Source organism: Xenopus tropicalis, chromosome 8 (assembly GCF_000004195.4).
Source record: "Xenopus tropicalis strain Nigerian chromosome 8, UCB_Xtro_10.0, whole genome shotgun sequence".
In the NCBI taxonomy this organism is placed as follows: domain Eukaryota; kingdom Metazoa; phylum Chordata; class Amphibia; order Anura; family Pipidae; genus Xenopus; species Xenopus tropicalis.
The window spans coordinates 97,956,833-97,983,335 of NC_030684.2; the positions used below are offsets into that span (position 1 = coordinate 97,956,833).

A 26,503-nucleotide genomic window follows, 5' to 3' on the forward strand; every position below is an offset into this window, starting at 1 on the left:
GGTGATTAGTCGTTTAATCGATTGGACAGGTTAGAAAATATCAGTGTAGGACAGCACAGGCACATGTAAATAGTCAGATGCCACCGTAACGGGCTAATTCTCAGCCTGCAGATAGTCATCCCCTTGTGGCAAGGGTAAGGCCCCACAAGGTTATTGTCAACCAGCATAGAAGCTCAGGCTGACAATCCACACATATGCTTAAAAATCTGGAAGCACTGAATCCGCCCAGGTGCAAGCATACACAGCCAATATCCACCAACTAACGCAAAGTCTTGCGTTGTTGGCGGTTTCAGCTGAGTCTGTCTGCACCCAGTCCAAATGATTATTGTCTGATGAACCTTTCTCTTCAAGTCAGGGCAAGATTTAATTTATATTGCCAAGATGCCCAAGCTTATTTAATATTTGACACCCACACCAAAAAGAAGGTTGGAAATGAATATTGACTAAAAGAATATAACTAAGTGATCATGATGATTACTGTGCTGAACAATCTAAGCAATTTAAGCAACAAAGATGAACTTCCTCTTCAATAAATCTTCTCTCCCTAGTGATTTGGGAAAAAGGAAACCCATTTGTGAAGAGCAGCAGACACCCTGACAGAGGAAATAGTCCGTCCGCATACAGGCAAGCTTTCTGTATGAGACTGCTTTAAATGCATTTGCGGTAACAAAATACAGCATTTATACACCAGCACCAAATGTATCTTTTCTCTGGAGGTCACTTAAAATGGAATATAAATCAGTTAGCAGTTTCCTACTTTCCATCAGCCAATGCTATTCAAATGCTTTTTGGTACTTTCCTCCTGAAAAAAACCTTACAGAAATAGAAGTGTAAACAAGAACTAAGCACAATTTTCCCATGTCAGTTTTATAACTAAAATATTAAATGTAGAAATAACCCAAATGTTCTCTTATAAAGGCAAATCGAACCTAAAACCAAAAAAGTATAGAATACTTTACATACAATACAATGCAATGCAATACAATGGTTGCACGAAAGATTGTTCCCACCCTCCACAGACGTTTAGGGCTGTGGCAGACGGAGAGACTAGTCGCTCGCGACAAATCTCCCTTGTCACGAGCGACTAGTCTCCCAAAATACCATCCCAGCGGTGAGTATGTAAATCGGCGGTGGCATGGCATACGTGGCGCCGCGGTTTCCCCAAAATTGCCTTGAGAGGAATCTCCTCGTGTGCCACAGCCCTTAGGGCTGAATCATCAGATATGGAGGTAGAAACAATAGAAATTTTACCTCCTTCTGCTGATTCAGATTTTGCTCAGGCGCCTTCAATGGCACCCGGCCAAAATCTTTTAACCTGGCCGATCGGTGAATTGACCAATATCCACAGCCTTTTGCAATATTGGTCGGCTTGTGGAGCCGCCATACATGCGCTGAATATTGTACGAAACGAGGTTTCATATGATATTATCGGTGCGTGTATGGCCAGCTTTAGGAAAATCATTTTTCATAGCTAAAAACTAGTTTCATTACATAATACAATTTAGAGAGATTATTAACACTCATAGTATAACCTAAATTGCTATGAAGTACTTTCCTCATCCTAATACATACAATGTGGACCTTGCCTGTGTGCCCTGTAAAACAATAGATGTCAAAGGTTTGCAGCCACTAAAGTGATTGTTTCCTTTTCCTGTTTAACCTACTTCCTGGGAAGTTACACCTTAACCCCTTAAGCTACATATACTTGAGAATTAACAGTCTTCGAGTTGAGAAGCTGAAGATACAGAGCACTGAAATTAGTTATTTTTTTGCAGAGTCTAAAGAGAGACTGCTGTTAGAAGAAGCACTTGCCCAAAATCCCACAGTTCAAAAGAACCAATCATTTAAGTCACACCAGCTGTCAACTACTTCGGCCTGTAACAAATCAAAATTTAATTACACACCAAAAGATATAACTATGCATCCCTTTAAGGATAATAAATGCAACAAGTATGCAAATAAACCCAATATTTTTTTTATTTGGACAAACTTTCCAACATATGAATTTCAAACTGTCAATAATTTTAACGTCAACAATGTCCAGTTGCCAAACTGCCTTGCACGTTCTTCCTTTATAGAAGGAAAATCAGAATTGTAGTCTTGGAAGGTAGGCGAGCTGACTACTACTAAATTATTGCAGTGGTACTTGTATTCAGGGCCAGCCATGGGAGAAATAGCAAAGGATACAAAGATCTTGCTTTCAAATGCAATCCATAAATTACGTTAGAATTATTGGAAATGTGTACTAAATGTACAAATAAATGCATAAAAATAATTTTATCATTCTACAGGTATGGGACCTATTATCCAAAATGCGTGGGGCCCTGGAATTGAGGCAGAGGTCTTTCTGTCATTTGGATCTCCAGACCATTAATTTAAACATTAAATAGACCCAACAGGATTATCTGGCCTCCAATAGGGATTCATTATATCTTAGTATGGATAGATAAAGTACAAGGTACGGTTATATTATTACAGAGAAATAGGAAATAATTTGAAATCAATTTTTTTTTTAAATGAAGTCTATTGGAGATGGCCTTTTCGTAATTTGAAGCTTTCTGGATAAAGGGATAAGAAGACAGATCCCACACCTGTACTAAGAGCCTCCGATATGTTATATTACAAGAAAATAAACTTTGCATTACAATACAAAACAAATATTAACTTGCAATACAGTTACTGTGTATTGCAAACCCTAGGAAAACAGAAATCTATGCAAAGAATAAATCCTAGTGAGCCATTTGACTATTAGATCACAGAGAATGGGATTATTTTCAATTAAACCCTATATTTAATTGCAAATTTTACAAAGACAACATATCAGATGACAAAATGTTGTTTTTTTACAAAATATTTCCTTGTTTTGACTTTGATGCCAGCAACGCATTCCAAAAAACATATTTACATTTTACAATGTTCCAACTTTTTGGTAAGCAGGACTGTATAAACCTGTTTAAAAACAAAAAGGTAGCCATAATCTATACACTATAAATATATACATTTATACTAAAATATGGTGTGTCATGGCAGCAGAAATAAAAATGTATTGAAAGCTCCACTAGAACAGGAACTGGTATGAATATCTAAACATAGTTACATAGATTATGAGGCTGAAAAAGACATATCCAGTTAGATGCCAAGGTTATATAAATGAATAATATACATGTTCTGCAAAATGCTGAAATGTTTTTATTTAATGTTCAGATGAATGTGCTAGGGATCCACAGTGGAGACTAAGACAACTACTGAAGTACAACATAACATTTTGTTCAGTAGCGCAAATGCTGAATGACAGTAATGTTCTGCCTTACGAAAATGCATTCATCATAGAAAAAAGTTAACTGCCTTCAGCATTAACACGTGGGAATTTCAGCGCAATAATTTTCAGGCACCAAGTAGAACAGTTTCTGAAAGGGACATTGTGATATGTAGTAAAGGATACAGACATTGGTATGACTTTGCCCTAGGAAATGACTGAGCATACTGAGCCCATTTACCTTATTAAATATTAAACCTATTCCGATTGTATCCACTTTCCACCTTGTGCTAAAAGGACCCCACTCACTGCTTTTTACTTTAGAGGGTTTTGGAGAATAAAAAGCAGCAATTTATTCACACTTAGGTTAGCAGGCTACCATTCAAACCATTGCTAAAGTTAATGACAACTTTGCATCACAACAATAAAAATTAATCGAAATAAATAGAAAATGAGATCAAGTGCCAAATGTACCACAATACCACTATCTACATTGGTGGATTCAAAAATGTGGGGCTGGCCTCCAAAGATGGCCCCAGCCTGGGTTAGTCCAAGAAAGTCTTGTAACTTTGGCTGTATTACTAATGTTTTTCTCTGTTTATATATTCATATATTGGTATGAGCTCAAGGGAGCCCTGAACAAATGCTGGACTTTAAAAGTGGTACTTAAAACAAAAACTCATACCAAAAGTTCAATTTATGGTGAGCTGACCAATAAAGGCTAAAGCCACATGTGGCAGATTCTCAGCTCGCGTTTACCCACGACTGTATCGGCCCCAGGTGCAGACACTCAGCACTTACACTCAGGCCAAGAATCTGCTAAATGTGGAATTAGCCAAAGAGGACTGTCATCACAAAATAGACACAGTTAAGAAGTGAATTAAAAAGAACCTTGCTGCCTCTCTCAAAACAGATGCAGTCAATCTAAACTATTTCTGTCACCAGCACCATTATGGATTATCCACAGATAACTACTTTCTTAACATGACCCTGCTGTAGGTATAGAAAACCCCTGCCAAAATACTAGCTGAGACCACCAGCTCTTTTAGGTTAACCCTAATTTCTGTCACCAATATGCCAAGCCCATACAATCTTTGAGGGTTTCTTACATCATTACAGCTACCCATTACACACCTATATTCATTAAATTTATAGTGCTCTGGAATCCATTTTTTAACAATTGGTCCCAGAAGGAAAGGTAGGCTAATGCTTGTTTCAGATACCATTTCAATTTGCTCTGGGGTATACACATGAAAACTCAGATATTACAGTGTCACAGCGTACTCCAAATCTAAGGGACAATTATACCACACCGATTGTCCCTAAAAAGGACAGGAATACATGGATAAGACATCACATAATTTCATGGTCTTCTATTGATCAGTTGTTGAAAGAAAAAACATAGCAATAACATACATTTTATTAACAAGTTAAGCAAAAGAAGTGTTCATATAACCAGCCACACACCCACAGGCAATAAGTTTATGGCTAAGACTTTTTGGGAATAACGGCTTCAGTCACAGTCTGAACAATGCCCCTAGAAGGCTATGTTATAAACACTGAAACACAGAATTTGACAAGAGATACAGACCAGTTGGCCAGTCAACCTAAATGTTTCTAAATGCAACTAACATATATATACGGTGTACAGACACTAAAGGCTTTGGAAACATATGTATAAAAGCACAAACTGCACTTAAGAAATTAAATTTATTTTAAAAATTTGCTGTTTTTGGCAAAGCTTTTCTCCTAACAAGTGGCTGGTACCCAAAGGGTTAAATCACCTATGCAGAAGTATGCTTTTAAAACCTTTCAGAAGCCTTCTGCATAGTGTGCCGTCTAGGTGAGTGCTGGAAGAATGAATAACCATCCTCAAGCACAAAGTCAATGCTTTCATATAGGTATGTTGCCCTTCTCAGCAATATAACAGGGAAACAATACATTCAATAAGTTATACCACCAAGATGTTTTTACAATATTCCCTGCTGCAAGTATACTAGCAAGAACATGGTACTGGAAAAGGCTGGGCCTGACAGTATTAGGATAAAGGGCACTAGGCTCTTAAAACCTTTTTTTTCCCTTAAAAACAGCTTATTTGAAAAAAATTAACTCAATTGTGAAAAAGCTCAAAGACTCATTTTATGTACTCAGATAAACTTCAGTCACACTTTACTGCTGAGCTGCAAGGAGTCGATCAGCAGAACAATGGGAAGGTAGCAGCTCCCAGTAGATATCAGAATAGCACTCAAAAGTAAGAAATCAAAGTCCGGCTTGGGGGAGTAGGAGAAACAATAGGTTACCTGAAAGCAGTTCTAATGTGTAGCGCTGGCTCCTTCTGAAAGCTCAAACTCAGGCACAATGTGCTGAGATGGCTGCCTACACACCAATATTACAACTAAAAAAAATATACATTTGTTGTTCAAGAATACAATTTTAAATGGTAGAGTGAATTATTCGCTTTGCAAACATTGTAATTTAGAAATAAAAAGTACACCAAAATATCATGACAGTATCCCTTTAACTTGGACTCAAGAGTGCAAAGTACAGGCAGACCTCCATCACTGTTCAAGGCCTTTAAAAGAACTCATGAATCCAGATTGCATTACCTGCTCAACCTAAAAAAGGTTTTGTCATCCATAAACCCAATAAATTATTTGCAGTTTTAAATTCCTATTAGAGTTCTTCTTCCTTCCCTTCGTTTCCTAATTGGCATAGCTAAACTAGCAAAGGGTACTCCTAAGGAAGGTGCCATACCCAACACTATTTTACTCTACAGTCAATTGTGACTCCTTTTGGTTGGCTCATCGCATAGCAACTATACAGATACCAATCCTCTATGTTACATTTTGGGGCAGATTTATCAAAATATGAAATTAGAGCTCACCACAGTAAAATTCACTCACTTTCTATTCATTTCTATGGGATTTTAAAAAGGGTATTTATCAAATGGTAAGTTCTAACTTTCACTCATTGATAAACATGCTTCTAAAATCCTGTAGGAATAAAAAGAACATGGGTAAATCTGCCCCTTAGGCCCACGACATACAGAAGCTCTGTTCATTTTCACTGCAAATGTGGCATTCAAATTCTGCATATTTCTTTCTATTTGAATACAGTGAAAATGTCAATCCACCTTATTTTCAGCCAAAATTGTTGTAGAGAACAGGGGAGTGTATTTGCATTTTCACAAAATAATTCAGGACCCAATGGGGGTGGGGAAAGACTTATTGCAATTTTTGCACATTTTTTGATAAATATGTGGCAAGCAATACTCTCATAGGAGCAGACTGGCACTACAAGATTATATCACACACAAGTGTCCGAAAACATGCAAGGATCATGAAAAATAATATTTTGAAATTTGCCCACACGGAAATCAGCAGCCTTCTTTGTTGGCATAATAGTCTTTACACAATGGAACTAGCATGTTTACTTCACTGTGTGATCACACACCGTAGCATCTGTAGTTCAGCAACACCATTTTAAAAAAGTCTGTATTTCTGGTTTTTTAGCTTGTTTACATACATTACCCAACATGTTTTATGTTGATAACCATCTTAACAAAGAACATATGCCTACAGGGTATATTTTTTTTGCAAACTACATGCAGGTACAACTGGTTGTAGGGACCACATTACCGATACAAAGTTGACTTTCAACAAAGTCTCTTAAATTTGATACTGCTTTTAAAAGGAAACAACTTTAAATAAGGAAAGGGTCATTACTGCAACATTAAAAACTTTTAAATATATTTACATTTAATGGCTGCTTCATTAATACTAATAAACAGACTAGGTCCCCATTTCTCTGTGGGGATGCACTTGCAGGCTCCTCAAATGGAATTTGTAGGCCAAATAGGGTAAGATATGGAGTGAATGCTTAGTTTCTGTCTGTGACACTTCTGTAACATGATGATTGTAAAGACAATTTGGAATATACTTTCAGCTTCCTATGAGCTAATCTGTCATCTTGAGCTTCCAGAGCTATAACATCACAAGTTTGGATTCTGTTCCGCTAAGCAATAAGAATTCAGTCAAACTTGAATCCTGCAAAGCACTTTGTGATTTGGACAAATCCCTCCAAAAATTCTGGATTTGGTGCTTTAAAAGAGACCTATAACATAAAACAGAATATTAACAGAAATGTTGTATTTTACTGAACTGAGTGTCCCAGCTCATAGGTTCATCAGCTCAGTAACCAGGCCTTCGAAGTTGTCCGCAGGAACTCCCCATCTTTGATTTTGTTAGAACATAGCATTATACTGCTAAATAACATTAATGTATTTAGGAGGTAGGTTTAATCTTTAGATTTGAGTAGTTTTATGCATATCAGATAAAGGTCTCAGCAGTCAGCTTCTTGCAGTCATGGCTTATTCTTAGCCATATAAACAGGAAGTAAAAATTTCCTGCTTTCAGCTTGTTTTTGAGAAGGATTCCTACAGAGTTTGCCACATGTAGCATCCACATCGATCAGGCTCCAAATGTTTATTCAATTACTATTAAAAATTCACATTCAGTTTGGTCTTCAAAAAGGAAAATACATTAATAAGTCATCCTGCTTTTGGCCTGGATATATTTTCCATTCTATCAGTAAGTTGAGGATAAGTTTTTTTTTTTTATCTGTATTGCACAGCTCAAACTAAATTATGCAGGCTCATGTAGTGGCTATAGATCTATATATCTATATATATATATCTATATATCTATATATATATTATACACGCACACACATACAAATATGCAAAGTATCTGGAATCACAGGTTTGAAGTTCATTACTTTAGCTCATATAGAAATGCAGTGGAGTGGACAAGTTGCTCTTTCTGTCCTCTGTATTGCTTTTGTATATAATGAACGTCAAAACCTTTAGAGAAGATCATATATTTAGAGTTTGCGCTGCTTGATCTAGCAGGAAAAAGCTGGAGAATCACTTCTGTATAGCAAGTAGTGTGCAGCAGTTTCCAGCACAGTGCATTAAAATGTAAGGCTCATAGACTGGAGCAGCTGTGGGGAGCATGACTGGATACCACAACTGATGCTGTTTGCAACTCACATGCATTCCACAAGGATGTTCTCTAGAACTGGGATGGGCAGGAAGAGGAAGAAGACTGGTTCATGTGATCCTTTAAGACTACAGCAAAGACATACCTGAGATCATTTTAACTTTATCAGAAGTCTTCTAAATATTATTTGTGCCCAAAGCCTGTTCTACATAAACATTAGGCGCTTCTGAATTTAGTGGTATTTTATAATCAGCAGCAACAACATTTCTTTCAATTGTCTTACACTGCCATCAAATGTATAAATATTAGCCTACTGGATTAAAAAACATACAAATTCAGAGCAATCATTCAATTGAAAAACCTTTACCTGTCCAGATGGCACCACCAATGGAGAAGTTATCCAACACACCACTGACTTAATATTTTAACCTGATCTGGTCCATGGCAGTTTACTTTTGCTTGATTTATATCAGAGGTATTCCCTGTCAATGCTCACATTAATACCCCCCCCAACACATCCTGACATAACTGAGAGAAGAAAAGCTCAGACTTATCTCCTCTCCCAAGACAGCAGCACAGATACATATGTACATCACCCTGATTACAGGCACTCTACATGCAGGATTTAAAACCAATAATCTCATTAACAGATACAAACTGGTGTGTTCCTCCATGTGTTCCTTATGTGGAGACTCGTGTTTACAATGGTTTAAGTCACTGACGGTAAAAAGAAACACAATTTCCCAATTTCTAAACTTGGGAGGAGGGTCTGTCACATGTTGTTCAGTAAGACTATAAACCCCAACTTTTATATGCAGAATATTAGTTGTTGACTGGTTTGCCAAATGGTTAGCAGCAAATGGATTAAAGTGCCAGGCTGATAAGTGGAAGCTAAAGCCTTGGTTTTATAAACAATAACAGAGTTAAAGGGAGATGCCCAGCCTTTGGCCCTCCAGCTGTTGCTGAATGACAAAAGCCTGCAACCCCTCCTCCCTGGTAAAGAACTGCTGGGGGTGTTGTTGAACACAATCTGGGGACAGATAACTGTTTATCTAAACCCACACACTAGCATAGCGAGCCACCACTGAAGATCCTGGGATACACTGCAACCAAGCTAATTTGCCAAATAGATATTCCATGGAGGCCTGAATACTACTACATCCATGTATAAACTGTTTGCATGCACTTGGTCACCTTTATACCAAAGTCTGCACGGCCAAATAATCCTATAGTCAATGCTGTGGAAGTCAGAATGTGTGTGCATGGGTTGTGCAACATTACAGTGCCCGGATCCCTTTGCCCAGTGCCCGGATCCCTTTGCCCAGTGCCCATGGTGATGCCCACACTCACCCCATTCCAGGAACTCGCTGACATACTTGTCCCTGCGGAGGGTGGAATGGCTGCACTCGGTATACAGGCAGAGAAGCACATCCAGCAAGGTCTCCACACTCAGGGCCGCCTCGTTCCTCTGGGGCCCATCCAGGAGCAGCTGCTCCAGCTTCTTCAGCCTCACTTTGGCCGACATCTTCCCGTGGCTCAGCGAGCAGCCTAGCTAAACTAAGCAGGTTATGATAGTGAATGGCGTTGCACTGCTGCCAATAGAAATGGCAATTTGTAGGGTGGCTCCCCGCACCCTGAGGACACACTAAGGCGTTCTTCCCCCCGGCTGCTCGCTAGGACCTATCCAGACATGGCAAAGGCTCCACAAGACACTATGCAGCTCCAAGGCCCGCTTGGTCCATGAACAGGGGACGAGCCCCCCACCCAGTCCGGCTGTGCAGTATCCCTCTCCCCTCAGTTACAAGTTAGTTAGCCGCTTGCTGCTGCTTTACAGCGTAACCGGCGGAGATCATGGCCGCCCCCACTCCCTGTATTCTTCAATGCTCCTCCTTTTCTTCTCCTCTTTGGCTCGGGATCACGGAGCAGAACCGGGAGACGAAGCCCTTCCCACCGGAAAGGGAAGGAATGTCCCGACTGACGTCAGAACAATGTTGGAAGAGCCCTCTTCCGGCCAGGAGGCAGCACTGCATATCCATAGGGAATAAAGACTTTCACTGGAGTACGGGCAGCAGATGGGACAAACTTCATCTTCTCATACACACCCGAAGGCATTGTAGTATTTGTGCCAGATGGAAAATGGGATCAGTCAGGCAGTGACAGGCAGTGATAACATTCCTATTTAATCTATAGCTGCGCGGAATATGGGGCATCATACATGTCGCATAGGAACAATCAGGACCCGCTGTTTTCATCATTCTACCTTTTTTGCCGCCTTGTTACATACTAAAGCATTTCATAATTTGTATCATCTACCTTCTACCTTGGTGCAAATTACCAGCATTGATTCTAGGCCAAGGAGCATGAAACCTGAGAATAAAATCCATGACAGTGGGAATCATTCGTTGTTTTAAGGGGAACTAAACCAACTTTATTAATGCTGTGCTGATTTGTTACTTTGCCTCTACTTCATGTAGAAATCTCAAGTCACTAAGGGGCACATTTACTAACCCACGAACGGGCCGAATGCGTCCGATTGCGTTTTTTTCGTAATGATCGGTAATTTTGCGTAAAAACGCGAGTTTTTCGGTGTCTTTACGTTTTTTGCGTAAAAACGCGAGTTTTTCGTAGCCATTACGAAAGTTGCGCAAAGTCGCGATTTTTTTTTGTAGCGTTAAAACTTGCGTGAAACGTTGCGCCTTTTAAGTTTTAACGCTACGAAAAAGGCGCGACTTTGCGCGCAAGTGTTAACGCTACGAAAAAATCGCGACTTTGCGCAACTTTCGTAATGGCTACGAAAAACTCGCGTTCTAACGCAAAAATCGTAAAGACGCCGAAAAAATCACAAAAAAATACGAAAAAGTCGCAAAATGTTCGTTTCCAATCGGAATTTTTCCAATTCGGATTCGAAATCGTGTCTTAGTAAATCAGCCCCTAAGACTGAGACAACCACCCTAAATTAATAGGCTGTAGGAACAAAAGACAGGAAAAACCACTAATAAATGAAAATAAAAGGTGTAGATAATTCATATATACACTAGAAATTAACATTTTTATAATGTTCCCATGCAAGCAGAGAAAATATTTCTAGAATTAAACATGTTTTTCTGATTGTGCAGACATTATGTCCATGCTATATACACAACTTACAGTTTTGAAAGAAAAAAAAATCTGTCTTTCAGTTGCTGCCTGTTCTGACATATTTACAGTTGGGCAGAAACACAGCAAAATCTACCTAGAGCTAAGAGCCCTATATTAGGCCATTAAATTGTGCATAAAAGCTTATGGAAATATGCCAGTATTTGCAAGTGCTTGAACAGCTAAAATTATTTTTTTATTGACAGAGCCAGCTTTTTTGGTATTTCTGCTGCCCCACTTTGTAGTTTTTCATTTTCTCATTTAGATTTTGTAGGGTACCAGTCTTTTACAAGGTTCTCACATTCCATGTTGCTGTTTACATATTCATTCTGCTGTCCACAGTGCACCATAGAGACAGGTTTTTTTCTGGCCATAGGTTAGATGGAGCTTTTCTTTGTTTAGCTTTGCTTTAGCAACCGGTCTTCTAATGCATCTTTGCATAACCACTCCCTATCTTCTTAGGCCACAGATCTGTTGTAAGCAGGTCCAGACTGGGACTGATAATAGGCCCTGACAATTAAAGTACACAAAGGCCAAAACAGACCCCCCCCCCCCCCCAGCTCAATATATAGTGTCTGTTTCTGTCATCTTACAGCAGCTCCTCTGGCATTTGCCAGAATGTACAGTTTGCCAGTCCAGGCCTGGTTATTAGCCTTTGTGGCCACAGCTTTGTCTGAAGATTCCCTTCACTTCTCTCAACTCTACATAAAGCCCACAACTGATTGTATTTCTTTTCTGTTTAGCTCTGCATTTTGATTTCAGCTCTCAATACAGTTATTATCTGCCAAAAAATTGCTAAAACACACCCTATTACTCCTTTTACCCATATCTATGCAGTCAGCACCCCCAAAAACATTTCTGCTTTTTTGTCTTCATCCCTCCACTAACTTTATATCATGCAGAATATTTTTTTGCCATTCCTACACATTCAACACATCCTTAGTAATTCTCTTGCATATGTAGGTCAAAGATAATGTGCATCTTTATGTCTTGATCTGCAAGACAAACTGCCTGGAAATGGCACATATTTTTTGTGTGCTATATAATTTTATTGCAGTCACATACAAGTGTTGCCATGGGTTTGTAAAAAGCAGATTTAAATAGATCAAAGACAATGAGATGTATCTTATGGACAACAAAATAACATAAGAATAGAGTTACCTTTAGGCAATATACTTGCATAATTCAATGAACAGAAGGAGTAATGGAAGGGTAGAGTCTTCCCCAGAGGGAGGAAAAATATGCCAAGGGTTTCTCCCCATCTGCTGAACTAATGGCTGGGAAGTCATAGATTGTTTGCATGCTTTAGGATTTAAGATTATTAAAGGATGGGACAGAGGTTATATGGATGTATAGAATCACAATGATAGATTATGGAAACTTTAAAATCAGATTATGCTTTTATATAAAGAATATAACATTGAAACCTATTTTTTATTCCTGTTAAAAAACAAAACAAAAAAAAACAAAGTGAGAGACATCTGTGCACCTCAAAGAATTATTAATGTGGCTACTATGGCTGTTATTACTTTGCAGCAATGACAATTATGAAAGCAGTTTCACCAATTTTCTGCATGTGCAACATCATCTTGGTGGTGATACAACCATGTCACTATGCACACAAACAAATATCTTCCTTGTAATTAACTCTGTCAGATCTTAATTCCAGGTATGTGCAAACTTCATCAGTGCATAATTAATCATTTTAAATCCGTAAGAAAATGTGTATTCTGGGTGGTTGTGTGACACTGCAGTACAAAACTAAATGCTTACCTGCAAATTGAAAGGACAGTCATAGGTTTACATTCTCCTCAAGGCATGACACACATGTAAAAACACAATCCCTGATTAGACAAATAAAATTAATGGTTTGCTGTGGTGTAAAATATAAATGCCTATTATTAACTTGGAATTATAAGTGCAATTATGGTATAATTTGAATCAAGGCACACAACACGATGTAAAAGTATTTTATAAAAATGGCTTTGGCCCATTCTGTTTAAGAAGTCAGTTGGAGACTGATCATTGTTCTCTTTTAATATAAAAACAACAGTCCGTCTATGTAGGGATATAAGTAAAATACCTGCAAAGATAAAAAGCCATTGATCCAGACAGATAAGCAGAAGAGGGAGGTTAATAATTTAAACCTATGAAAATTAAAGACCAATTTGATAATAATAGGCCATTCTGTATCTTACTAAAAGTTAACTTTAAGATGAACTACCCCTTTAGGTGAAGGCACACAGGGTGATTAATCGCCACAACTTTTTAAAAAGTCAGTCAGAGTAATTGCGATGACTTAACCGACGTAGGTTTCTATATAAGTCGCTGCTATTTGTTTTTAATTCGTTTTTTTAAAAAGCCGCGGCTACTAATCACTGCATGTGTCTTCACCATTAAGTTGAATTAGATAACAGATAAGGAAAAATTAGAGTCTTTATGTACAGAAACAAAGTATGTTCTTACCACTGATCTTTTGATAAATCAGCCAGGAAAGGGAGTTCTAGGAAAGGATGTGAGAGAATAAGAACATGTATTTATGGCTTTACTAGTGTGCTGTAATGCTTTTGGCTCTATGTCCACTTATCAGTGCTAGCCAGATAGTCAGGGTCAAGCAGTCTGCACCTTCGTGCAGGCATTCCTGGTCAATGGCATTCAATTACTAATACATAGGGAAAATTACAAATTTAAATTAAATATAGTTGAGTCAATAGAAAATAGCATTCCACTTACTGACTCATCTGCTTCAGCTCGTAGCATCTGGCTAGATTTGCATTCTTTTTAGACAGATTTGTAAACAAGCCAATTACCATAAGTGGTTACTCATATTAGAAATGTGATTCAGTCATTTCTCTATCGTGCTCATCTAGTCCTCTAATGCAAGTTATAAGGCTTAGATTCATTACAAGGAGACCAGTTATATGCACTACATACTGATATTCTCAGAATGGGTCATTATGGGCCCTCTGTGATAACCACTGCCTAATATTACAGCACATCTGTATACATCATACATTAGGGTGGGCAGTGCCTCAGATGATGATCTTGTATGGGATTACCTGATCTGTGGAAGCAGGGGTGGCCACTTTATTGTGGGTGGCTTGTTGTTAAGAGCTATTGTATGGTAAAGACATAAAGTATGTTTATTTATATTATTATTATTATTAACATTTATTTATAAACATATTCCGCAGCGCTGTATAATAAGTGGGTTTCATACATTGGACATACAGAGTAACATATAAAGCAATCATTAACCGATACAAGAGGTGAAGAGAGCCCTGCCCAAAAGAGCTTACAATCTACAAGGAGGAAGGGTTGAGACACAAGGTGTGGGAATGGGCAAGACCAGAGTTGTGAGAGGTGTGGCACAGGGTAATGCTTTTAGCAGCACACTGAGGTTATGTTAATCTAGATTAGGGTAAACTTCTCTAAATAAATGTGTTTTTAGAGATTTCTTGAAGGCAGAGAGATTGGGAGAAAGTCTGACAGTTTGTGGGAGCGAATTCCAGAGAAGGGGGAAAGCCCTTGCAAAGTCTTGAAAGCAAGCATGTGAGGAAGGAATGAGAGAGGAGTTGAGGAGCAGGTCAGTTGAGGAGCAGGTCAGTAGAGGAGCGTAACAAGCAGGTTGGATGGTACCTAGAGATGTAGGGTGGGGCAGAGTTATGAACTGCTTTGAATGTGAGAGTCATTAGTTTGAATTTTATCCTGGATGGTAGGGGAAGCCAGTGCAGGGATTGGCAGAGTGGCACGGCAGAGGAGGAGTGGTTGGAGAGGTGTATGAGCCGGGCAGTAGTATTCATTATGGACTGGAGTGGGGACAGACTTTGGAGGGGAAGGCCAATTAATAGGGAGTTACAGTAGTCCAGGCGAGATATAATGAGAGAATGAATCAGAATTTTGGCAGCATCTTGGGTGATAAATGATCGTATTTTGGAAATATTTCTTAGGTGAAAGTGACATGATTTGATAAGTGACTGGATATGAGGAGTGAAGGACAGGGCAGAATCAAGGATAACCCCAAGGCACCGGGCCTGGGAAGATGGGGTGATGGTAGAATTGTTAACCTTTATAGATACCTCGGAAACAATGTGGGCATTGGATGGGGGAAAGAGAACCAATTCAGTCTTAGAGAGGTTTAATTTAAGGTAACGTTGGGACATCCAAGTAGAGATAGCAGACAGGCAGGAAGAGACACGAGTTAGAAGCTCTGGGTTGAGATTAGGAGAGGAAAGATAGATCTGAGTATTATCAGCATAGAGGTGGTACTGAAAGCCAAAAGAATTGATTAATTTGCCAAGTGAGGAGGTATAGAGAGAAAATAGTAAGGGACCCAGGACAGAGCCTTGAGGAACCCCAACAGAAAGAGGCAAGGGAGAAGACGATTCACCATTGTAAGAGACACTGAAGGATCGATCTGAGAGATAAGATGAAAACCAGGATAAGGCAGTGTCACGAAGGCCAAGAGAGCAGAGAGACTGGAGGAGAAAAAGGTGATCCACAGTGTCAAAAGCAGCCAAGAGATCGAGAAGTATTAGTAGGCTTTGACTTTAGCCGATAGGAGGTCATTTGTTAGTCGGGTTAGAGCAGTTTCGGTGGAGTGTTGTCTAAAACCAGGAGGTTATTGTCAGAGAGGAATAGCGTCAGTTGGTTGTAAACTAGGCGTTTGAGCAGTATGGAGATGAATGGGAGCAGAGAGATAGGTCGAAGGTTACTAGGATTGGAGGGATCAAGGGAAGGTTTTTTCAGAATAGGGGTTACAAGTGCAAGCTTCCAGGGCCGGCCTTACCAACTGCGGGGCCCAATTGGAACCATTTTTGCGGAGCCTCCTTAGTACATTGTGAATTATGCTTAGTGCAGAGGATTCCCTATGTTGCCATAGTTTTATAGTTTTTTAGGCTGTTCCTTCTGAATTGTGCTTAATACAGGCACAACTCCCAACATTTTAAAAATGTAAATAGGAACAAAAACCTTTGCCGTGCGTAGCGCGACAAAATTTTTTTTTTCCATGCCCATGGAAAGAATGTAATTTGCCCTTTAGTGTACGCCCCTTCCCAGACTCACCCAACACTAGCAGAAGAGAGCAGCACTGAGCAGCGTTCATGTGGCTGTCATATGGAGCAAACTTAGGGGGCTGTTCCTGCTGAATTGTGCTTAGTACGGGGAATCCCTATGCTGCCATAATTTTATGGTTTCTCTCTGTACAGGCTATGAGCAAACTTAGGGGGCTGTTCTTGCTGAATTGTGCTTAGTACAGGGGAATCCCTATGTGCCATAGTTTTATGGTATCTCTCTGTACAGGCTATGAGCAAACTAAGGGGGCTGTTCCTGCTGAATTGTGCTTAGTACAGGGGAATCCCTATGCTGCCATAGTTTTATGGTATCTCTCTGTACAGGCTATGAGCAAACTAAGGGGGCTGTTCCTGCTGAATTGTGCTTAGTACAGGGGAATCCCTATGCTGCCATAGTTTTATGGTATCTCTCTGTACAGGCTATGAGCAAACTAAGGGGGCTGTTCCTGCTGAATTGTGCTTAGTACAGGGGAATCCCTATGCTGCCATAGTTTTATGGTATCTCTCTGTACAGGCTATGAGCAAACTAAGGGGGCTGTTCCTGCTGAATTGTGCTGCTTTTAATCAAGGAGAATGGGAAATGGCTCATAAAAAGGCACTATAAGTAGCAATATAACATAATCATTGGAAAATTCCTACTCCCCCATTTTACTGCAGTTAAGGTGGAAATGGTGCTATGTGTGCCATTGTCCTTGCCCAGTTATAGATCCATCCGATGAAAATACTAACTAAGGGGCCCTGCACTGCACTGAAAAACAGTAGCTTTCACTCCCCCCTCCCTTCCACCCACAGACATTAAAGCTCCGGGGCTCATTTATCCCCCCGCTGAGTTAAAAAAAAAACAAAACATGTGCATGGACTTCTAGTTACAAATACCTCTTATCGCATCAACACCAGAGGAGAACTCCTTCACAGGAGGCTGTGCGTGCATGTCTGCCTTTGCATGGTGAGCGCAGTGGTTCAAAGGTCATGCCCTGTGTCCAATCGCATTTCAGTACAGCCCCCTGTGAAGGAGTTCTCCTCTGGTGTTGATGCGATAAGAGGTATTTGTAACTAGAAGTCCGTGCAGGTGAAAGGGAGGGAGAGAGGGGAGAGTTAAAGCTATTCTTTTTAAATGGAGCGCGGGGCCCTCATTGGCGCGGGGGCCCGATTGGGCGACCATCAGAAATCACGGGGCCCCTCACAACAAAATTTTCTGGGGCCCCCCTCCTCCTCCTATGCCCTGCCCCCCAATGGCCCCTCCCATCAGTACAAAGGACACACAGACATTGGTAGCCAGGGCCCCCTAAAACATTGGTAGATAGGTGTTACGTTTTGCATTGTTGCCAGGGCAGGGACCCCCTAAAACATTGCTCCCTCCCAACGTCCTCCAGCTCCCCCAAGTATCCTCCCCAACATCCTCCCCCCTCACAACAAAATTTTCTGGGGCCCCCCTCCTCCTCCTATGCCCTGCCCCCCAATGGCCCCTCCCATCAGTACAAAGGACACACAGACATTGGTAGTCAGGGCCCCCTAAAACATTGGTAGATAGGTGTTACGTTTTGCATTGTTGCCAGGGCAGGGACCCCCTAAAACATTGCTCCTTCCCCAGCATCCTCCAGCCCCCCCTAGTATCCTCCAGCGCCCCCCAGCATCCTCCCCAACATCCTCCAGCTCCCTCCCAGCATCCTCCAGCTCCCCCCTAGTATCCTCCAGCTCCCCCTAGCGTCCTCCCCAACATTCTTCAGCTCCCCCGCAGCATCCTCTCCAGCGTCCCCCTGCGGCTCCCCCCGCTTCCTCAGGCTGCATCCCTAGGCTCCTCGTCTGTCCCCCGGCTGGCAGCTGCAGCTATTCTTTTATAAGGTTGCACCCCGTGCGTGCTGACGTCACGCGTACACATGGGGCGCAACCAATCGGAATACGGAGGACCCGGCGTAACAGATTAAAGGGGGCCCGATCTACATAGCGCGTCCGGGCCCCCTTTTGAAGTCAAAATCGTCCGGGCCCGGGACAACTGTGCCGCTGTGCCCCCCTGATGGCGGCCCAGTGCGTAGAAGCTTGGTAGGAATGGGATCAAGTGGGCAGGTAGTAAGGTGAGAGGAAGTTTTGAGATTTATATGGTACTAACATGAACAAATAAAGCCAATCAAGCTAAATTTCCAGGTTATTAACATCAAGTGGCAATTCTTAGTTTGTCACTTTTGTAACATTTCTATGCATTATCATTGTTTTGGTTGCAACATGACTTCTCTTGCAACATAATTACTTTTATTGGATATTACTTTCTTAGCAGCTTTTTATTTTTTTAGAAATGTTTTCCTGGTTTCACTTTTTTACCCCACACAGGGTTATAGGATTTGTAGTTCTGAATCTATTACTCTAGTCACATGACACCATGGAAACCATGTAATGGCTGCCTGATCATTCTCACTATTTACATAATAACTTATGTATTTTCCAACAAAGTTTTGGTGTGCCGGGTGTTATTTTTGTTTGCTTTTACTTTTTCCATTTACAGCGGAAACAAGTTGCTGTGCCAACCAGAGGTTTTTGGCGCCACTGTGGGGGTGTATAGGTTTGTTTTGCTGTGAAGCCACGCTGTTAGTTTATGTACATGTCCCGGATGAAGTCCACAATAATTTAACTGAAATATTGGACTTTTAAATGGATCTTAAATGGCTAAGCCTCTACACTGACTTGACATTAAGTGGAACCCAGGAATTTATCTGAACATATATGGAGAGCACCCCATTTGCCTTTGTATATGGAATAATGTAAAATATAAGGTTATCAAGACTATCAAGCCATATATAAACCCCCCTCCCCATCTTTCCCTGCCGCAATCTTACCTGTGAATGGGAAGTGAAGGTTCACTGACAGGTGGGGAATGGGTGGAGGAAGGTGGTGACCAGGTAAGGGTAGTTGTGCGTCGGGCCTCTCCAAATATTTTTTTTGCGGGGCGGTTGCCACAATCTTGTTTTGCAACTTTAGACAAATTACATCACTAAGATTAATATAAGGATATAATTGACAGGATTTTCATGGCTTTTGTATATTGTAGCTTCAAAGTACAGAAAAGACATGATTATAACTGTAGAGATAGAAACATATCTAGAGAGCGGATACAACCTAATGCAAATATACAGTAAATAAAGTAATGCAGGAAAGATGTTTATTGTAATAAATTTGTATTATTATCGTTCATTTATATAAGCACCAACATGTTCCCAAATCCTTTAGAGAAATTGTGCATCATTCAGATGAGTCATGTAAGTCCCTGTAGTTGTTCTTTAATATAGTAAAATATATTTATATGCCATTAGTTACTCTTTCTGTATTATTGTAAATTTATTTAAATATTCTGTTTCTTGGCAGCAGAATATTTCTGCTGATACATTTGCTGGGGAGTGATATCAAAGCTCTCTATGCAGAAAAATCAGAGTAATTTGCTTATTTATGAGTGCTTCAATGAGGCCCCAATACACAAGACCCACAGGACTACTCTCAGCATGGGGGTGTATAGCTGCTTTATAAAAAAAATAAAATAATGTATATTTGTGTAACACAGTCAGCTGATGAACACGGTCATTATTTCTGGGAGATGCCTCTTTAAAAGATATTGCAGATACAATGTATTGAAAACAATATTTATGGCATATTATTGGCACCAGTGTCATTCAAGTTTCTACAGGTCTGCAACAGACCAACACCACAATCTGATTTGCACTTTAAATAACACTGGTTTAAATGGAATTACATTTTAGCTTCCCAAAAAGGCAGACCCCCTTCTCAGTTAGACACATGAGCTCAGCAAAACTGGTCCACCCCTCCATTTCCTTTTCATAAATACCAATATACAGGTAAAACTGATGCTTTGCTCTCTGCGATACTTTACTAAGCAGCTGCTACATTACATTAGTATATATCCCATTTTTCAACTAGTACACACACATTCAGTTTTTGAACCTTTTGTGCCCTCTTCTGGTCAACTAGAAACTGAACATGCTTCTCTGCTAGTGAAATGTTGTGTTGTTTACAGATCTGTTAAACATTTGGATCATGTTAAAAACCAGCCAAATAGGGCTAGTGCTATAAACAGGCTTACATTTATTAAACAGGACAGCACAATTACTGAATAAATGCAAAGTGCAAAAAGATCTGTGCAATGTGTTATTAAACCACAATGCAACATTCTTTCCAAAAATCCCAGTGTAATAGCCTCTACTACAAACTAGTGCAAAAATCTGCCCCAGAAGCCTTGCTTCTCTAAGTGAATTTGGCACAGCTTGTACCTTGGTACAACTTGTACCTAAGATGCAAGGGATGGCATGCAGGCAGGTACATACCATTTATTTGGGGGCAATACTGTGATGTGGAAAGGGTCCAGACTGAGATTCAGAATAGGTTCTGGGATTAAAAACACAAAAGTCCAGCAGCCCCCACCAGCCCACTAAATAGTAACTGCCTATGGCATTTTACAGTACCCCCTCTGGAATTTGCCAGAATCTACAGATTGCCAGTCCAGGTCTGCCCATACTTATTACTTCGTTAAGGTGTAAAGTAAAGGTGTTTAATGGTTGATTAGAAGGGTATAATCAATTGCTGGTGCTTTGGTTGGTGCTTTGTTTTGGCGTTTAGTATACATGGGCAAAGTCCAGTATTAAATGAGGCTTCTACGATGGTAATCAGATTAACTACCTTCTCCCTTTTGCACAGTTACTCTGAAGAACAAAGGAAATTGGTTCTTTGGTAAACTGAAAGCAATTTTAATTCCAGTGAAATGGATTTTCTTAGTTAAATGCACTTGAAAATGCTAAATAAATATGTAGCCCACAGGCTACTATGTGATTCAAAATCTCAGACCACTCATTATTTTGGCTGGTTTAGAACATCTAATCCTGAAGTCTTAAACAATTATACCCATTGACATATACATTCAGTTGATAAATATTATTTCATACAAATTCCTGGCCAAATCAAATCAGAACTATGCAGAATTCCTACCTTGTTTTTGGTAAATCAGCCTCTAAGGGGCAGATTCATCAAATTATGAGTTTGAATCCCGAAATGGGTAAAATTCGGATTAGATACAATATGTCACGAAAATGCTTACGAAAAAATCGTAATAGTCATGATTATATCATATTGGTGATCTTAAAGTCACAAAATTTTCGTATTCGAATGATCGCAAATGGCGGGAAAACCTTTCTGACTTTGATCCTTCTGTGCATGTTTTTTAAAGCCTCCCATAGGACTCAATGGCACTCTGCAGCTCCAACCTGGCCCAAGGAAAGTCACGATAATGAAGCTTTAATGTATCCGAAACTTTGGTACTCTGCGCCACAAATACGATTTTGTCACACAAATTGTCGCGCAAATAGCCGCAAAGTACGAAAAAGTTGTGCAAATGAACGAAAAAGTTGCTAAAAATACGCACAGTAGAATAAATACAAATTTTTTGCATTAGAAAACAATCGTACTTTGATAAATGTGCTCCTAAGTGTCTCCATATATTGAAGACAGCAATGCATGCTAAATTGCACTTTTATGGAAGTAAGTGTTTGGCTTATAACCCCTTCCCTTTTTAATTCACCATACCTATTATCTTGGACTGTTCCTGCTTAAGGGGACATACTATATAGGGTAATTGTTGAGACTGTAAGACTCTAAATCATTTATAAATATTTGTTTATATTAATAACAGCATAGGGCTCATTTATGGTGCAGTCCTTGTGCAAATCAATGCCATTTATTAAAGGTACTTGTGTCCAAATCCACTCCTTAAACTTCTGCAATAGTTGTACGTGGCATGTTCTAAAATTGCACTTTTCACACTCTACTTGCGGCCACATATTCTAGTGTATTCTTCTTAAGGTTTTTATTTCTACAACAGTGGTACATAAAAACCCTAATTTTGCTTTCTATGCTATCAATCACATAACATTTCAATGTTGGATTTGACATAGAATAGCTTGATAATGCTTATAGCTTAACACTTATACAGTAGGTGCTTAATGTATTTGTATATATTATGACCTAGAACAGTGATCGCCAACCAGTGGCTCATAAGCAACATGTTGCTCTCCACCCCTTTTCATGTTGCTCCCAGTGGTCTCAAAGTAGGTGCCCATTTTTACATTTCTGGCATGGAGACAAGTTTTGTAAGCATAAAGCAGAGCCTCCTGCAGGCTAGCAGTCCACATGGGGCTGCCAAAGAGCCAATCACAGTCCTTATTAAGCACCCCAAAGAACTTCAGGGGACTTAGTAGTTAAAAATGCCCTGTAGCTCACATTCTGGTGGTTTGCAGTTGCAGTATGTGTATACAGGTCAGGGGAGCTTTTGGTGTAGATACCAGATCATCCAAATGTGGAAAGCTTACAGCATACTCTTTTATGTTTGAGCAATTTCTACTGGTTTTCCTTTAATCCGTCATTTTGTCTAAAGTAAGTGAATAGAAAACATTTCTACTTTTAATTAGACATGAAAAGCTCAAATTTACCATCTGGCAGAACATATTCTTGTGGTTTATTGTGAAACCTAAGTAAAAAATAAGTGCTAATTACGGGGATTTTGAAGGAGACATAAAACATATGATACCTCTATTACTAATTAAATTAGGCTGATATATGAATGGCATTTTGGAATCCCCATTTGTATCTAATAATCAGGATTAAACAGGGTGTGTTCATATGTCACTTAGAACAAGGTATGAATTTCTGTTCTTTTGAACAATAGCAAAGGAAGTGCCTCTTTTTCCCAGTCTCTGACTGTGCCATTCAATAAGAATTGTGTTTACCAATAACTGACAAGGGAACTGTCCCTTAATCATATACAGCAGTGCTGTCCAACTTCTGTAGTGCCGAGGGACGGAATTTCTCTAGCATACATAGCGGAGGGCTGCTAATGGAAGCCAGTTTTGACCACACCCCCTTTTAAAACCACACCCACTTCAAACCACACCCATGTTATCACAAGAGCTTTTAAGACCATGCCACATTAAAGGTGCTAGCGCAGCATGACACATTAAAGGTGGTAGCGCAGCATAAGGGCAGGCAGAGTATGGCACACAGAGGCAGTATTGGGCAGGAAGAGTATGGCACACACATGCAGCATAGGGCAGGCAGAGTATGGCCCACACAGGCAGCATAGGGAAGGTAGAGTATTGCACACACAGGTAGCATAGGGCAGGTAGAGTATGGCACACACAGGCAGCATAGGGCAGACAGAGTATGGCACACACAGGCAGCATAGGGCAGGTAGAGTATGGCACACACAGGTAGCATAGGGCAGGTAGAGTATGGCACACACAGGCAGCATAGGGAAAGTAGAGTATGGCACACACAGGTAGCATAGGGCAGGTAGAGTAAGGCACACACAGGCAGCATAGGGGAGGAAGAGTAAGGCACACACAGGCAGCATAGGGCATAGTACCTGTGTGTGCCATACAGACAGCATAGGGCAGGTAGTACACACAGTGACACAATGCTGGCACTGCTCCTACTACTCTGAGGTGTGAACAGGTAAACAATGTGGGTGATTACAGTGTGAACAATGCAGAAACTAAAAGGTGTGAACAACAGAAGGGATTACATGTTTAAACAATACAGGGGGATTACAGCCTGAATCTGAGGTGTGAGCAATGCAGGGGGCCAGTTAATCTCAATACTGATACCATTTAAATCTTCAGCAAAGGTAAGCCATCAAAGCAGGCAGACAGGTGGGGGGCCACACAGAGGGGGGGTCGCGGGCCGCCAGTAGGACAGAACAGATATACAGTATAATGGAATTCTCTGCAGCAAAGATACACGTTGGAAACATTTTGACCCAATATTTATTTATTATTTAATATGTTATTTAAACTGCACATAAACTTAGATGAATAGTTTTACAGAAAGGTTCTATTAACATCTTTCCCTCTATTGCTGCAGATACCAGGGTGCAGGGGTCAATTCCCCATACAGGCTTCTTCCCCATGTATAGGTGCCTCTCTCTGCTGGTGTTTTCACTAGTTTTACTTGGCTGTGAATGGGTAGAGCAAATTAGGAAGGCAAATATTTTTTATATTTTGTGACCCCACCAATATATTATGCATTTCCCGGATTTTTCTGGTCATGTGAAAAAAAGGTTCTGCTGCATACTGTGCCCCATCATTCATGTGGTCTGAATACCACACATGGGAATTATAAGCACAGGAATATGCCCAAAATATCTGCAATTCCTTATGTGGAAGTGTCAGACTTGCAGTAGTGATGATTGCAGAAAAAGACCCTCAAGCGCCTCACAATAACACTGGGCACACCTGGAATAGTGACAGGGAGCCAATAAAGTGGAGAGAAGGTGGAGAGACTGAATCAGGGAAGAGGCAAAACTTGTGTTCAGATGTATCGGGGTCAGGACAGGCAGCAAAGGTTCAGTATGGAAGACCGGTAGAAGGTGGGGTCAGGTGGCAAACAAGCACAAACGAGAAACAGGCCAGGTCACAATGGAGAATCCAAGTAGAAAAATGTGCCAGGAAGTAGATAAAGCACTGAAACAACCAAGCACTGCAAAAATGGCAGAATACCCTTTAATGTGCATCAAAATAGTAGCAGATTTGAGGACGCAACCCTTTCGGCACAGGCACATGCATTACTTAGTGCGTGCGGACGCACAATTGCGCACAATTATACTTCAAAACAGGACAATTCACGCCCTCACATGGGGACGTGCACTGCCAGCCAGGAAGGACCTTCCTGAAGGCTTTGGTTTCAGTTACATTTACACCTCTGCAGCTGTAAGAGGCCTTTGCAGCTGTGTAGCTGATGTGACCTGGCATGTATGTGTGCCTTGGCTTGTTTGTGTGCACTGCGAATCCTATGATCCCAGGAGGTGGCCTCTGATTCTTAAAATGTCTATTTTCTATTTAGGAGTGCCCAATAGCACATGCTAATAAAAAAGTATTTTTTTATGAAAATAGTTTATTTAGAAGAAGCAAGGTTTTACATATAAGCTTGTTTATGCAGTATATTTTTATAGGGACCTACATTGTTCGGGGGTATAATTTTTTTTTAAGCTTCTGGGGGCCTACGAGTTTATCGGAACTGATGGGGTTCCTGAGTGATGGCCAATGCCAGTTTATGTATGTGGAGAACAGATTATCTTGCCTGAGAAATGGAGGGGGCTATAGAACAATTGCTATAGGGCTCCATTACTTTTAGATACTGTATAATATATGCACACCAGTGAATGAGTTTGTGTTTTTTAACTGCTGTGAAGTATGGGATATACAATACACAGGTTTAAGATCCATTTAAATGTAATTATACACATACAAGGTTATTTTTATGCATGCCCTTCATGCAATCATTATACACTACTTTAGACTTAGGCTTACAAAATAGAAAAAAGATTATATTATGGAATAAACACTGCTTCTTTACCAAGATTGTCTCTTAACAAATTGCAAGTGAATTATAATTATCTAAATGTATGTGTATGAAGAACGTACATGCATAGAATCATATCCTGTGCAATTAACTAAAGGTGTTCAAAGCATTAGAGATTTGTTACTGCAAAGCATAATGAGTATGATATCTTATCTTCTACATACACCTCCCTGTTGTCTTAGATAAAAAATAATTTGGCAGGACTAATAATTCCACTAGAGGGAGCTGTGGTTATGAGTACAAACAGTAATACTGATGGATTTCTATACATACCGGTATTAACGGTAATACAATGTAACATGCACAATACTCATGTAAGGATTATGATACATAGTCCAACTGTTAATTCCAGGGCCTATTTCTGGGGCAGGCATTTTTTTCTTGTGGTTCAGACTTCCTTTCAAATTCATTTCTTGTAGATTGTAAGCTCTTTTGGGCAGGGCCCTCTTCACCTCTTGTATTGGTAATTGATTGCTTAATATGTTACTCTGTATGTCCAATGTATAAAACCCACTTATTGTTCAGCGCTGCGGAATATGTTGGTGCTTTATAAATAAATGTTAATAATAATAATAATTGACCTCTGCGCATGGCTACAGCCTAGCTTTCACTAATCAAATTAAAGTTTATTAATT

At 40.0% G+C, this 26,503-nt stretch overlaps 1 protein-coding gene across 2 annotated transcripts in view; it reads right to left on the reverse strand.

Moving 5' to 3' along the window:
• The window catches only part of cdc42bpb (CDC42 binding protein kinase beta), a 70,470-nt gene extending 60,190 nt beyond the window's left edge, over window positions 1-10,280 (reverse strand). The window contains exon 1 of one of the 2 annotated variants that reach the window (XM_004917176.4): window positions 9,607-10,280. In XM_004917176.4, the coding sequence (XP_004917233.2) occupies window positions 9,607-9,781 (175 nt within the window). In that variant the 5' untranslated portion in view covers window positions 9,782-10,280. The remainder of the gene's footprint in view (window positions 1-9,606) is intronic. The other variant, XM_002937998.5, reaches the window with a different exon arrangement.
• Between the last annotated feature and the right edge of the window lie 16,223 nt (window positions 10,281-26,503).